Source organism: Triturus cristatus, chromosome 1_2 (genome assembly GCF_964204655.1).
Source record: "Triturus cristatus chromosome 1_2, aTriCri1.1, whole genome shotgun sequence".
In the NCBI taxonomy this organism is placed as follows: Eukaryota; Metazoa; Chordata; class Amphibia; order Caudata; family Salamandridae; genus Triturus; species Triturus cristatus.
Genome location: NC_140580.1, coordinates 257687254 through 257703634, shown reverse-complemented (window position 1 = coordinate 257703634; position 16381 = coordinate 257687254). Strand labels below are relative to the sequence as shown.

The 16381-nt window shown below is 47.0% G+C and overlaps 1 protein-coding gene across 5 annotated transcripts in view; it reads right to left on the bottom strand.

Annotated features, from left to right (window-relative positions):
* The window catches only part of CCAR1 (cell division cycle and apoptosis regulator 1), a 2209777-nt gene that overhangs the window by 874346 nt on the left and 1319050 nt on the right, over positions 1 to 16381 (bottom strand). For all 5 annotated transcript variants that reach the window (XM_085603559.1, XM_085603560.1, XM_085603562.1 and 2 more), the window contains one exon: positions 3490 to 3601. In XM_085603559.1, the coding sequence (XP_085459685.1) occupies positions 3490 to 3601 (112 nt within the window). The remainder of the gene's footprint in view (positions 1 to 3489; positions 3602 to 16381) is intronic.

The following is a 16381-nucleotide window of genomic DNA, read 5'->3' as shown; positions in this document are numbered from 1 at the left end:
GCCTTCCCCACATCTACCGAGTCATCTCCCCTCTCTGGACCAAAATCATCAACGCCTCGTTAGCGCAAGGGCACATACCGGACTGCCTAAAAACAGGCCAGGTCACCCCTATACTAAAGAAACCGACTGCGAACTCATTCGAACCCAACAACTTCCGACCCATAACTAACATTCCCATGCTAGCCAAGGTCCTGGAAAAAAGTGTTCAACAACAACTGAACCAACACATCATGGACTTCAACCTTCTGAACACCCACCAATCGGGTTTCAAACCCGGCCATAGCACAGAAACAGCCATTCTACATATAGTGGACGACGCTCTCCTTGACCGCAACAAAACTTGTCTACTAGTCCTGCTTGACCTCTCCTCAGCCTTCGACACGGTCAATAACAAAAAAATTCTAAAAAGACTTGAAAATAGGATGGGTTTATCCGGCTCAGTCCTTCAATGGTTCAAACCCTTTCTTGAAAACAGAACGCAATCTTTCATGGTGAACAAAAATCTTTCCCGCTCCTCACCAAACCCTCTGGGTGTACCACAAGGCTCTACCCTATCCCCCACTCTATTCAACCTATATGTCGAACCGCTAACCGAACTACTACAGCAGGCAAACATAGCCTACCACATGTACGCGGACGACACTCAGCTTTACATCAAGATCTCCTCCATTGAAGACATAATATCGATGAACGTGGCACTTGAAAAGACCGTCCACTGGCTAACAACCAACTTCCTCAAGATAAACTCACAAACAACTGAATTTCTTCTAAACTCCCCCCCTAATAACTCCCAGGAGACAAAGGAATGGTCCAACTTGATCACTGCACTTAACTGCACGCCAACTCTGGTGGACTCCACCAAATCACTTGGAATTACTCTAGATAAGAACCTTAACATGCAAACACACATCAACTTGCTTGCTAAAAACGCACGCTTTCACCTCAGCTATCTCAGGAAAATGAAACCTTTCATCAATAACCAGGACCTCAAAACTGCAGTTCAATCCCTAGTCATCTCAAGGCTGGAATACGGATGCACCACACTCGCGGGACTGCCCAAAATCTCAACCGCCCCATTAAAAGCCTGTCTCAACGCCGCAGCAAGACTTCTAACAGGATCCAGGAAATTTGACCACATATCGCCACACCTGAAAGCGCCTCACTGGCTTCCTTTTGAAGCTCGAATCCACCTAAAAATGGCATGCATCACTCACAAAGCGCTTCACCACAATACTCCCCAGTACCTATCCCAAAAACTGACCTTATCTGGAGGAATCAGACATTCAAGGAGTGCTGATAATTTACTCCTGAAACCCTCACACTTTAGAAAGAAAAAACCCTCTGACAGAGCATTCTCCGGAGCAGCACCAAGAATATGGAACTCGCTTCCTCCCTCCATCAGAAAAATGTGCAAATTCCTTCCGTAAACTATCTCACGGACCATTCCAGATGTACACCCTAAAAACTTGCTCCTGCTGTCCCCCGAAAGACACCTTCGCTGCTCTTGACTCGTTGCTTAGAAACACTCTCACGCCTGCGACCTTACGAACTCTGTAAAAAGTTGATCTTATGTATGCTATTCTTTTCTTGCAAATTGTTTTATTCGTATTGTGCCCTCAGTGTAAAGCGCTCTGATACCCTTCCCTGGGTCTGGTCCGCGCTACAGAAAACTCTAAAAATAAAATAAAAATAAAAATAAAATAAAAGTGTCAACACTGCGCACAGAACTGAATGTTTAAACGTGAAGTTCGGCAACAAGTGCAATGGGATTTCGTGTGTCTATTTTTATAAGCTTGCAGTGAGACCATGGCCGGACTGGCTGTAGCGGGCATTTCCCCGGTGGGCAGGAGGAGTGGGTGCTGGTTTTGTGCCCGTGGGTGCCGGTTTTGCAGTAAGGCTGTAATATCGGCCCCCTGTAACAAAAGCAAGAGCGGTGCCAGAAATCTGTTCTTAACTCAATTAACCTGATTATTTGATGCATGTATTGGGACAGGTGGTCATATGATTCACTTTGTCACATTCCCTACATGTTTTCAGGTGTAAAGGAAGGTTAAGCGGTCTTTGCTGCCATTTCAGACACAATACTACCAATTGACGCTTGAAGAAAGCTGTGTGATCCTGGGCACCTGGCTGTGTTACCGGCCCTGTAGCCTCTTCCTTACAATTAGAAGTGCTCGGAAGTGAGCTGAACACACAAGTATTAAGCTCTGTACCACAACATCGGCCCAGTCTCATCAGCCCACAGGCACCTAAGGCAACCGAAATATCGGTGGTGTGCTACAGAAGACCCTTTTGTATCGATGATTTTTATTCGTTAACAATTGTTTTATAGCGTCCAAGAAGCACCTAAAAGTTGCTGTAAAGGGCCATGTTGGCGCTATCTGCCACCGCTCACTAAAGTGAACGAAAAATATGTGGGAAGGGTTGTTGATGCCAAATGAGTTAGGCGGGCCAGGCGTGTTACTCTTCGGGCTTAATGCACTGGAATTGTTGGTCAGTGTCAATGCGGGCGTCTTTAGAAAGTGATTTTACAGAAACGTACCTGGGCCGTGGGAAGAAAAGGGGGAGGTGGATGTTACGGCTATGGTGCCATTGTAAAAGTTGCGTCAAGGTAACCCGTTCTCAAAAAGACTTTACCCGAACTTGTGAATTCCACCAAAAAGCTGTGTGGGATTTCTGTTGGTTCATGGTTGGATCTTAGAAAGGGAGCGGGGCCGGCAGGTGTGCAGGGGTGGGAGAAGGCGGCTGGAGTTTCTAGAAAGGTGCACAGAGCGTTACATACTACTGCACAAATTGTTTTTAAAAAAAGTTATGGTAATGCCTTCTTTAGCTCACACAACCCTTCCCACCAGCCACTTGTTTTCAACATCAAACGTGTTTTCACACATTCAAGGTCTTTTTTCCCTTTAACAACTACTGTAATGTCTAAGGGTGAGAACACCGTGTGTCAGATATTTAATCCCCACATTTGCAAGGCCAAGCTTGCCCAAGGACAGGGGTGTTACTTGCTCCCCTTCCACGCTGACACAGACAAGAGGAATATTTTGAAAAATGAAGTGTAAATTGCTTTTTGATACAATTGTAAATTATGTGTTATCAGTTTTGATAAAACAAATGAGTTTGGAAAATAAGTTCCGAAAAAAATTATTATTAATTATAATAAAAATATACTAATTCTATAAAACCCTTTTTGTATATGGCATTAGTTGGTGGTCGAGAAGCCAGGCACTAAGAGCCATTTTCGAAGATATCCAGGTCAAGTGGGAATTTCTATATATTTTTCTTATAGTAGAATTTCCATCATGATGTTTAGAATATATTTGCACATTCATGGATGGTCCACTGAAGCAAAGTGTATGGCATCTAAAACAAATTCCCGCATAGTATCCTAACACAACTACTGACAAGCACATGCAAAAATGTGTCATATGCATTCAACCATATACCAGGTACAAGCACAATTTGGATCTAAAATGTATAAATCTTTACCTTTGTCATCCTCTTCGGCATCTTCTGCTTCCATTTGAGCATACTCCTCTTGGCTGTAATCATCTTCATTTTCATCCTCTTCTTTATAATCCTCTCTCTTTTTCACTTCTTTCTAAAATCAAACAGGTCTCTGGTAATTTTTTTTTTATACTGACAAATCAGTAATCTTCTTATTTTCCTTCATATAAACAGAATCTATTCACTTACACAAATTTAAACAGTAAAGAAAAGTGAGTGACTTAATGCAGTAAATCATGTACACCTAATCAAGGGCTCGTACACATTCCTTCAGCAAGGTGAAAGGATCAAAACTGTGATAAACAGCCCCAAGATATTAAATCACGAGACCTGTGTATTGATGCTGCAAGGGTACCATGGGTCCCAATGCAAGCACATAAAATGGCAGTTCAACAACTGTTCTGTCAGAAGCAGTTGATATAGTAAAAGTAGCATGTCTGGGATCTAGTCTATACCGCTGTGTTTCCTTACTTGCTGGATGGGTAGAGGGAATAAAGAAGGAAGGGTGATATACTAAGTGATATATAATAGGCTGACACCATTTTGTGCAAGAAGGCCAGGCTAGTGTGAAGGAGTCCACACAACACCACAAATTTGTCACGGCGCCCTGTGTAAATGAACTTTGTAAAGGGGCCCCTTGCTGCAAGGATGATATCCACAACCTCAAGTGGTAAATCAAAAGCACTCAACTGCAAATGCTCAAACTCCACACACAGAGGTATAGCTACTGCAGGTTCGGGTGCATAACCCAGTCCTACTGGTGCGACAGAATATCCTCTCCAAAGTGGTAGCATAATCTAGCACATATGCTCACGCCCAGGAGTTTCAGGCACCACAATCTCCTGACCCAATCTGGAGCCACTCGATGACTTGGGCCTGGTCATTCCGGATCATCTTCAGATCTCAGGGCAGGAGAGGCAGAGGCACAAATGCATACAGGAGCCCATGCTCCACTCTAGTCTAAATGTGTCTCCTACAGTGTTCTTGGAAAAACTAATACACATATTTTGGACAAGTCAAGTCAAGTCAAAGTTTTATTGTATAATTTGTTAAAATTATTACAAAACCCACATGTATAAATAAAAGAATATAAAAGATGAGAACCGTAAAACATCTAGTCATTATCACCAAAGCGCATAAAACTTGTTAAATACAATTGTAAAAATTTGATTCTAGCATGGGACAATGTGTCTCTGTAAAATTTAAGTTACCTATATCCACTGGTTATTTTCTTTGTTGCTTTTTCTTAAGGGTTCCGATGTTACACGCTTCCTGCTCTTGCTGGTTCAGGCGGATCCTTACTGCCCCCAGAAATTTTGTTCCCCTGCAAGCCAGGATTATGGAGGATCCTCCCAGCCAACTTGTTACTGCTTGTCTGCAAGTGCGAATTTTTAGGACATTAAAAATGTGCTTTAAATATCGTCGTCTTAGATCCAATACTGCTCGTCATACACAAAAAATATGAGCTAGGGATTCGGATTTATAACCGCATAAACGGCAATTTTCTGTTTGATAGCTCTGTTTCCAGGAGGGGAGTAGGTCTTTTGACAGGTGTTGGCCCATCTGGTAGTCCGTGTAGCATTTCTTTAGGAACCCGCTGAAGTGAGAGGATAGGGATGCTTGTGGTTTAAAAGAATTGTAAGATGCTATAACTGTCCACCCATGCCTGCGTTTGGCCAATGATTTTTTGTCTTCTAAAAAGGATTTCGTTTTGGCTGCTTTGTTAATTAAGCTATTTAAACCAACTTTATCCATCCTTAATTCCCATGATGATTCTATATCAAGTTCCATCAAGCAATTTTGCAAATGCTTTCCCCAGGCACTCAAGATTTTGTTATCCGCCTGATGCATGATTTCTTCCCAGCACAGATGGTCCAAGGACTCCTGATTTGCAGAACGAAATTCATTACAAAGCTTCACAAAGCCACTCATGCTCCGGAAGTTTTGATTTTGCAGGCCAAATTCTAGCCGTATCTGCGCTGGAGAGGCGGATTTTGGCAGATTAAAGACGGCTTTGTAGATCTTAGTCTGCGTTGCGTTTAATAAATCAGCCTCCTTGCCAAGTAACCAGTCCATAGGACAAGGTAGGTAAAATTTGCGCGGCCATGACCTTCAGTAGGTGATTGTGATTAGGACAGTCCAATTTGGATTTCAGTAGTCGATATGCAAAGATTAGTGACTGAGCTTTTGCCTTTATTATAACTTTTTGCTCTTTATGTTTAAGTCCTTGCTCTATTAAAATACCCAGATATTTATATGAAGGTTGTTCTTCTACCATTTCTCCGTTTGCCGTCCATTTAAAGTTGAGTTTGCTTGATTCCACTAGTCGGACGACCTTTGTTTTATCTTTATTTAGTTCCAGCTTTTCCTGATTTAAATATTTCGCTAATTTGTTGATTGCTCTTTGTAGACCGATTGGTGATTTGCTCAGTACTACTATGTCATCCGCGTATTGTAAAAAGTTGATAGGTTCGTTAGCCAATCTCGGCGGATGACATTCTGCTGCAACCAAAACTTTGCTGATGTCCGAGAGAAAAAGGTTAAAGAGGCTTGGGGCCAATACACAGCCTTGCTTTAAACCTTGATACGTCGGAATCTTTGAGGTAATACTGCCACCGTTGCCTAACTTAACCCTTACCCATGTATTGTTATACAGGGTGACTATGGCTTTTAACATGGGTTTCGGGAATCCCCAGGTTGTCAACTTTGCCCATAGGCGCTCTCTGCATACCCGGTCGAATGCTGACCTTATATCAATAAAGCAGGCGTATAGTCTTGAACCCTCAGTTAGTGCTTTTTCCATTAAAAGTGACAGACAAGCTAGGTTTGTGATGGTGCCCATTCCTTGTCTGAACCCGGTTTGATACTTGGGGATAATATTGGACTCTTCTATCCAATCTTGTAACTGAGTTAGGATGCAGGAGGCATAGAGCTTGGCTTCAACATCTATTAAGGATATCAGCCTGTAGTTGGCGGGGATGCGACGGTCTCCCTGTTTGAAAATGGGGTGAATGATATTACCTTGCCAAGATGCGGGACCTTTGTTTTGAGAATATATATGCTTGAATAGGGGAGTTAAGGACTCTGACCAAAAATCCGGATCGGTTTTAAAGAGCATATTTGGTAGCCCATTTGGACCTGCAGCTCCTTCTGTCTTCAATCTTGTTATTATTATCCTCAGTTGTTTTTTGGAGGTTAGAGGAGTTTCCATGATCACGTTTACTTCTTCCTGGGCCTCTTTGTCTTTATTCACCCGAGTTTCATTTTTGTGCTTTTCCCGCTTTCCAACTCTCTCCCCCGTTGTCTATTAGTGATGCTTGAAACTGTGTTTCCATACAGTGTTTGCACATGGTGGGACCAGGATTCCTCTCCTACCCCTGCTTCTTGATGAAGGCTCGCTCCTTTGTTTAGGTCGTTAATGATTCCCCAAAAGTCCCTGCTATTTGGGCGTTTTCCTGCGATCAATAGCTTATTCCAAATAGTTTCCTTGTATGTTCTCTTTGCGGCCCTTAACGACTTCCTGTATATACTCCTTGCTTCTTTTAGTTTGCAATTGTTTATGCTGGTTCCCGCTTTTTTCCCATGAGCCAGTGCACGGACCTCCCGTGCAACGATTCTCTTTTTTTCTCTTTGGTCCAGATTGAACCATGGCTCCTTCCTTGCCTTAATACTCCCCAAATTCCCTGCTGCTGCTGGGAATTTTAGCAAGAGGACCTGAATCAGTTGCTCCCAGTTCTTTATACGCTCTTCGTCGGGCTGGGTGCTTGAATTGAACGTATGTTGTTTTACTTTGACCAATATACTTTCCAGGGCACCCCCACGCCATTTTAACTTCTTTAGGTTGAACTTCTCGGCTTGATGTAGTAAGGACGGCAGACTTTGCAGTACACTGAGTGGAATGTTAATTTTAGTTATTTGAGGGAAATGGTCACTTTCCAAACGCTTGACTATTTGGAATGATTCTATGCTGGAAGTTAGAACCTTGCTTATTATTGTATAGTCAATTATTGAGTGGACTTTTCCGCTCAAGTAAGTGATGCCTGCCGGAATGTCGCCCCTTGTTTTTCCATTCAGTATTGATAAACCTAAATCTCCCAGGTCGCGTACTGTTTTTTTGTTTTTTTCTGCCTGATTTTTTCCTAAGAGGTTGCTGTTAAAATCTCCTGAAATAAACATCGGGCATTGCGCAAATGATCTCTGTAATACTTTTATCAAAGATGTTAAATTTGCATATTTCTCCTTCTGGGTTTTCCTTTCCGGGTGGATATAGATGTTGAACACTAATAGTTGCCATTTCTTATTTCTTGTTGGAGAACGAACGGTGATTTTAATCACTTGTACCCAAGAGAGACCCATGTCCAGCTCTTCTGTTAACCAATTATATTTTTGGGATACGTATATTGACAGGCCGCCGCGTGGATGCCCGAAGGGTGATAATCTTTCTGCCAAAATATGGTGTTCTTGGAAACCTACGATTGGCGAGGGTGAGATTTTCCATGATTCCTGGATCAGGATAACATCTTGTTGCTGGAAAAAGGAGAGAGAGTGTCAGTTTCAAAAGCCATTTCATGGAAACCATGAACATTCCAGGAACAGAACGAAATACTTTGTGGGATTGTATTCTTAGGAATTTGTTTCTGCCTTAGCATACGGATTGAGTTGTTATGCTCGATGTTAGGGATTTTGATTATTCAGGATCCTAGGCAGCCATGACCAGTCCGACTGAACTGCTGGTTGTTGACTGATACTTTGAATGTCTTCTGGAAATGTAGCGCTATGTCCTGTTGCAATAGTTGTCTGCGTTTGACCTCTAGCTCCACGTAAGCAAGTGAATTGACTTTCCTTCTCACGTTTTCCTTTTTTTGAGCTGTAAGGTTTTCCTAGTAGGGGGTAGGGATATCTTGGACGCTTGTGCTGCAACAAGATAATACCCCATACACTAAACTGGGTTCTTGCGGAATAAATCTTGTCAGCCAGGTCCTTTGAAGCCCAAGTTGTTACAGATTCTTCAATGTCCGAGTTGTGGGCACTCGGTTGAAATTCCACGGATAGTAGATCTTGGGAAGTGATCTCTTTGAGAGCTGCTATTTCTTTAAACAGTTTTAAGAGATTGCCTCGATTAAGAATATCTTGATGCCCCTTTGCTGGATAATCAGGCACAAATGTCAACTTGGATTCAAATGCCTCAGAATAGTCAGGTGAGTCTGAGATGTTTTAAAGAAGCTGGTCTTTGGGGAATAGTGTCGTGAGTTTCCGGATTCTTACCACTCCTTAGAGCGGATTGTTGCTCTTGTTCATCCGTCCTCGCCACAGTTTTACCGATGGTGGTTAGCATTGATCCTTTCCTTAATATCCTTTTTAGAACGAGGGGGGAAACCCCATGGGATAGCGTACATTTACGTTTGTTTCCCATAATGGTAACACTCAGGGGGTTTAGCCCGATATTGCTTCCTGAGTTTGTGTCCTCCTCATTTATTTTGGTTGTTCTATTCTCCGATTGATTTGGGGCTAACTGCGCGTTACTGGCTTCCTCTCCCTGTCGGGGCTTCTCGCTAGTTGTGCTGGTTTTTCTCGTGTTGCCTACCAGATACGATAAAGATGTTAATTGGGAGGGACCTGCATGACCAGGCTCCATTGTGTGATCATTTTTAACTTGTTGTTTTCCTTGACACTCTGTCTTGGGAGCCGAGGATGTTGAACTCTGTTGGTTTCCATGTGTAGGGAAAGATTTAGATATTATGCGCTCTTGTGAGGGCGGGCATGCGGTTTCTCTAAAACCCTGCCAGCCTTCCCTTGATAAGTTTTCTGAGACTCCCTTGGTTAATGGTGCCTGGACTCCCTTTATATCGTCCGGCAATATTCGACGTTTTTGCACCTTTGGAGTGACTGGTTTGAATATGGGGAAAAGGATTCCGTTGTCTGTTTGTTGTTGCTTTTTATTCTTTGATCTGGCCTTCCTTGCCTTTTTCCTTTCCCTCTTTGTTGATTTTCCCACAGTGGACAATTTATTTGTAAGCTGAGTTATATCCCTTTCCTTATCTTCGATTCCTGAATTTATACCTATTTTTTCTTGCCCTAAGGTTACTAGAGAATTGCTTTTAGAGTCACCTAACGTGTCGTTGATGTTAGAGGTTAACGTAACTTGCTTGGTATTGATTTCGTTACCAGGATTGCTTGTTCGGGTTAATTTAACCTCCTCTAGGATGTCTTTTAGTGTGTCCGGGAGACTAGCTAGTTTTTCAATGATGCTCCCACAACCACAACTGAATTGTAGTTTTTCGTTCTCGGCACGGGATTCTGATTTCTCCCTGTTGATCAAATGGGAAGACAGTGTATCCAATTTCGAATTTATTCCAGAGATGTGACCTGCAATTAGATTAATGAGGTCTATCTGAACCTCCAGTTTGTCAGATTGAAAATTCAGCACCTTTATTGCTTGATCAAGGGTGCCTAGGAGAGTTTGGGCCCATAAATTCGAGGGATTCGACGGCTGATCTTTTTGCCAATTTTGCGTCTCGTCTGGCTCTGGGCCTGGGTCCATCGTGCCCACTGACGAGATTGTAATTGGTGCTGTTTGACAGAGAAGATTTTGAAGATTTTGTTCTCGTGGCATAATACCACTGTCATCCAGGGTTAGCCTTTTTTGCCTTTTGTTACGGGGAGTCGAGATCACTATGCCTGGGCTTATCTGATTGTCATTATTGCCCGTTTTTGAATTGGGGGCTGGCTCTAGACAGGCAGTATTTTTTGATAATATTTCCATCAATTCCTCAAGTTGACAATCGGAAGTTAGTGCAAATGAGTTGTGCCAAGAGTCAAACACTTGGGGGGATAATGTTTGTGATTTGCTGGGTTTTGGGCTGTCCTCCTTTGAGCTTTTAGATTCCCTTACAGGCAGTGTTTCTTTACTTTTTGCTGCCAGTGAAGTTAATCTGCTCCGGTTTTCATGATTTGCGTTTACTGACAGATCATCTATGCTTTCCTTTTTTCCTGTGCTCTTTATTGGTTCCGTCACTTTTGTGGGAGATTCGGTGTGATGCACTTGAACTGTCGCTATGGCCTGATTTAGATGGTTTGTAAAAGTTGGCTGAGGCTGGGGCTGCAAGGGTTGGGACCCCGTTGCGTTGTTTTTGATGTTGATCCCCCTCTTGATACTAGGAGGTGATACCTTGTGTGGAACAATGGGGGTTGGTAATTTGCTAGCCTCAACCGTGGGAGTCGATGAGTACATTGCTGACAGCGGGACCTTTAAATAGAAAAATTTGTAAAGACCGGCCTTCCGTCTTGAGGTTGAAGTTGGTTCTGGGGTAGGTGCTGAGACTAGCCTCTCTCTGGGGCACTCACTGGTGCATAGTTATCCATTCTGCGACAGAGAGTTAGGCTCCATCAGATCTTTTCTGTTGTTTAGCTTTCTTTTTGTTTTTTTATTTTCCGTCATTTGGCGGACTTTTCCTGATCTCATTCCCGGGTTCGACGGAAGAATCCCCTTGTTGCCTCTGCTGCACCCCGCCACTAGAGTGCAGGAAACAAGGTGATTAATCAGCTGCGGATGCTGGCTCCTGGTGACTCCAAATGACTCCAATGGCCTCGGGACCCTGTGGGGGACTAGACTCTTCTGCCCCAACTCAACAGCCCAACCCGACCGCTCAGTTATACTCCCTCCTGAACCCCTGCCAGATTCCGCCTATGCCGCCTGAACTTCCCTGTTACCGCCTTCAGCAGGCTGACAGCACTAGGCACATGGCAAGCGGGGGGGGGGGGGGGTATGGGGGGAGGAGATTCTTTGGCGGGGAGCAGGTGGGGAGGTGTGTGAGCTTTTTGTCTCAAGGGACGGATGGATAGAGGAACGAGCTCCTTAATGTTATTATTTTTCGTTCCTTAAACCCCTTGCTCAGCACCGCGAAAAGCGCAGCGGTGGTCTACAGCCTCCAGGACCACGGCCCACAGCAGCAACTTCAACCACAACCACCGCCGCCGGGCGCGGCGCTGCAGGAGGATCCGGTGCCGCCCCCCCGAACCGGGGGACGAGAAGTGACAGGGGCGCTGTGCAAGTACGAAGTCCAGCCACCGGCTCACCTCAGTTCTAGCGTTGCACTGCTCAACCGCTCTTCCGATCTCCGCCTGTTCTCTGTACTGTCCTGGGGAGGGTCGATGCCGGCCAGAACGATCTCCGTCCTCGTCCTCGCCTCTCCGCGTCTCCTCTTCTCCGCTTTCGTCGAGAACTGCCAAAAACTGTGCTCAACTGCGCCACCTCCCAGGCCTGACTGCACCAAGTCCTGCGCCGAGCCAAGCCCCAAGCTCCGAAGACACCGCAAACCGCCCAGACCTTCAGCCGCAGAGGCAGAACAGCAGGGGAGACACAACAACGGCAATGGCAATGCGGCAGCAGCAGTCAAGCACAGGGCCAGCGGCAGCAGCCTCCAGGGAAAAGCCGGGAAAGACTGCAGCAGCGAAATCGGCAATGGCAGCCGCGGCGGGGAGGACCGCCAATCCACACGGCGGCTGCAAAACAGCAACACGGCGGCAAAGGATCTCCCGGCTGCCCAAGTAAGGCTGCCCAGGTCAGGCGTTCACGGGCTCTGGGAGAAATTATGAGCTGCTCCGGCCGCCAGAAAAGAGTGTTCACGGCTCCGGCCGCTAAGGGGTTTCGTTTGCGGCTAAAAAAGTGTTCGCGGCTCCGGCCGTGAAAGAGTGTTCACGGCTCCGGCCGTGAAAGAGAGTGCCCGGCTGCAAGCTTCCACCACGTGATCACCCTTCCAGTGACTCCTCTCTGATGATTGCCAAAAAGGACATATTTTGGACAATGCAAATGCTTGACTGTGGCAAAAAGATCTAGACAGGGTGTCCCCACTGTTGGAAATTCCCTGAGCCACCTCAGGGTGAAACCGCCATTCGTGATCCGCCATGTGCCGCCAGCTGAGCTTGTCCTGTCGTAAAGATCTGCCAGGTGGGTCACAGTCCGGTGGATGGCCTGATGCTCCCGCCAACTCCAGAGGCACAGCGCCTCCTGGCACAGAATCCAGTACCACACCCTGCCCTGCTTGCTGTAGCAGTACATGGTGATGGTGTTGTTCATGAGAACCTGCATCGGTATTACCTTGATTGATGAAAGGAAAAATAATAATAATAATAATAATGGGTCTTGTAGAGCGCAATGGTGACGCACAACGGCGTGTCCCCGCGCTGAGAGTGTGAGCGTGTTCAGAGGGAGTCCTGCGGGGAGGGCCACTATCTGGTGTACAGATATGTTTTCAGCTTGGCTCTGAAGATAAGCTCTGATGGTTCCCGACGCAGTGCTACTGGAAGTTTATTCCAGCATGATGCGGCGAGGTACCTGAAGGACCTGCCACCCATCCTTGCTCTGGACACCTTTGGGATAGTTAGGCGCCCTGAACCAGAGGATCTCAGCGCGCGGGATGGCTCGTATTGTGTCAGGAGACCCTGAAGAGGAGGGGGTGCCCTGCCATTAATGATCCGGTGACAGGTGCAGAGGGCCTTGAATTCTACCCTGCTCCTGACCGGAAGCCAGTGCAAGGCTTGGAGCGCGGCTTTGGAGGCTGATCTTCTAGGAAGTTTGAGAACTAGCCGAGCAGCGGCATTTTGCAGGACCTGTAAGCGGCTCAGATTCTTCTCGGGGATACCTAGATAGAGAAGGTTGCCATAGTCCATCTTGGACGTGACTAAAGCATGCACTAATGTTCGGCGGGCTCTAACGGGAAGGAGCTCCAAAACCTTCCTGAGAGTCTTAAGGATCCCGAAACAGGTGCCGACCACCCGGTTGACCTGGGGGCCAAAGGTAAGATCGGAGTCGAACCAGACACCTAAATTCCTCGCCTCCAGGCAGGGGGTAGGTGTTGGTCCCAAGCAAGGAGGCCACCACGCCGACGTCCACGCCGCCCGGTCTCCACCTACCACCAGCACCTCAGTCTTGTTGCCGTTAAGTTTAAGGCAGTTGGCAGACATCCAGGCAGCAAGATCTTGCATGCATGCTCTGAAGATGTCCGCCGCAAGGCCGGGAGTACGCGATAGGGAGATGACCAGCTGCGTGTCGTCGGCGTATGACACCATGCGCAGACCGTAGCTCTCCACTATGGAGGCGACCGGGGCCACATATAGATTAAAAAGCGTTGGGCTTAGGGACGAGCCCTGTGGAACCCCCTGATCCAGTGCCATTCGCCTGGAGTAGCAGTCACCCTGCCTGACTTGGAAACCACGGCCCGAGAGGAACGACTGAATCCATTTTAGCGCTGCGTCACCCATCCCTGCTTTGTTCAGACACTGTAGCAAGGTGGAATGTGCTACAGTGTCGAACGCAGCGCTGAGGTCCAGCAGGATCAGGGCCATAGTGTGGCCCTCGTCGGCCCCCTGTCTGATGGATTCGGAAGCCATAAGGAGTGCTGACTCAGTCGAGTGTCGAGGTCTGAATCCAAACTGGGTGGCGTGAAGGAGATTAGACTCTTCCACAAACTGCATTAACTGCTGGTTCACCAACTTCTCCGCCACTTTCGAGAAGTAGGGAAGGAGGGAGATGGGACGCAGATTCTCCAGTTTTTCGAAGCTGATATTAGGCTTCTTGCGGAGGGGGAGCACCACTGCTTGTTTCCATTCCCAAGGCACAGTGCTGGACCTGAAGGAGATATCCAACAGGTGCCTAATGTATGGCTCTAGTGTTGTCAGGCTGTCGGCCAGCCGTTTAGGAGATGCTGGGTCCCGTGGGGAACCTGATTTCACTGATCTACATATGTTGATCAGGTCTTCAGCTTGCGGGGTAGAGAAATTGAGCAGCAACTTGTGACCATCTTCCTCTCTAACTGACGCCTCGAACTTTCCATCTGCCGCTGGTTGGGCAGGGAAGGTGGTATAGATTTTGGACACTTTGTCACTGAAGTAATCAGCAATGCGGTTGCAGGCAGCCACAGAGCAGTCCTCTGATCCCGCTGAGGATTTAGGGACAGCAAGAGATTTGTATACACAGAACAATTCTTTCGCTGAGTTCTCTGCATCCAGAATTCTTTCGGCATAGTGGGCAGTTTTCGTTATCCTGATAAGATTATGATATGCTCGTCTGTGGATGAGGTATCTCTCTCTCTCCTGATTGTCATATGCTTCCCTCCACTGCCTTTCAGCACGCTTACACTCCCTCTTGGCACCCCGCAATTCCTCATTAAACCATGGTGCCGATCTCTGTTTACGACCATCCTTCTTTGGATGGTCTAACGGGGCCGTTTGGTCCAGCGCAGCCGTGATGCGGTCGTTAAGTAGTTTGTTTACCGAATCCGCATCATCGCCTCCAATGGGGCCATTGGCTATCAGAGCCTCATTGAATTTGGGCAGAGAAAACTTCGCCCATTTGCGCCTGGGATGGTTATAGGGAGTGGGAGCAGTGTCCTTGTTCTTAGGGAGAGAGATTTCAAAAGGCACCAAAAAATGGTCAGTCCACGGGAGAGGCACTGGGGGGGCCACCCTAACTTCCTCCCAGTTTGCAAAAACTGGGTCGAGCAGATGACCATGTAGGTGAGTAGGAAGGTGGCCCTTTAGCTCTAACTGTAGTGCTTGAAGATCCTGCCGGAACTCCATCGCTCCCTTGTCTAGTGGATCTTCGAGGTGCATGTTAAAGTCTCCGAGAAGAAGAAACTTATCTCTCCGCAGCACCATCTCTGTGGCACATTCTATGAGAGTGCCCTTAAACCTAGCCAAAGGGCCAGGTGGTCGGTAGACTAAATAGCCCTTAACAGTTGTACCCCCATTGATTTTTATTGTGAACATCCCCACCTCACTTGCCGCCAGGTGGACGGATTCAATTTGACAGGCAAGGTAGTGTTTAAATACAAGTGCAATACCTCCTCCTCTGCCCTCAGGTCTGTCCAGTCTTACCATCAGATAGTCATCCGGCAGTGCCTGAATGATATCAGGGTCGGAGTGTGTATCCAGCCAAGTTTCTGTAAGAAATAACAGGTCCAATTGTCTGTCCACGAGCAGGTCGTGGATGTCAAACTTATTGCAGCGCAGCGACCTCACATTAAGCAAGCCGCACGAAAGGGTGGGGCTGTCCCGGGTATCAACCATTGCGGTGCAGAATCGGAATTGGCAGGATCTGCAACCTGTGTCCACCCCTGTGTGCATGCTGTGGAGCCCGTCACTACATGTGACGGCGGACAGATTCAACAGCTCGTCCCTACTCCACCGAGTCCGGTTAACAGGACCAGGGGCTATGGCCCTGGGCCGTGTCCGGTCGCGGACGGGCGCAGACGGGCTTGGCTTCGGCGCGGCTTCGGCGCGCGCCCAGCGTGCCCGCTGCGCTCGTCCGCTGCGCTTCCTTGGCCAGGGTACCATTTTGTAGAATCAAGGGCGGGCGGGTCTGAGCACTAGAGTGCTCGCCCAGCTCGTCCCCCTCACCCAAGATGGCGGGAGCGATGAGGAGGGAACGGGGGTTCGCGCCCTGCTTCTGCAAGTCCGTATAAAAACACAATGGAGCAGTTTTAACAAGCACTCAGTGTAAAATCAAATAGCAGCAATTTTAAAAAGATAGCAGCAATTTGTGGGCATAAAACAGTCCCGGCTTTCCGCCTCAGGACAGCACTCTTACCATGCTAACAATCAGCGGGGGCAGGGGTGCAAGGAGCTTTTGTAGAGTCAAGGGCGGGCGGGTCTGAGCACTAGAGTGCTCGCCCAGCTCGTCCCCCTCACCCAAGATGGCGGGAGCGATGAGGAGGGAACGGGGGTTCGCGCCCTGCTTCTGCAAGTCCGTATAAAAACACAATGGAGCAGTTTTAACAAGCACTCAGTGTAAAATCAAATAGCAGCAATTTTAAAAAGATAGCAGCAATTTGTGGGCATAAAACAGTCCCGGCTTTCCGCCTCAGGACAGCACTCT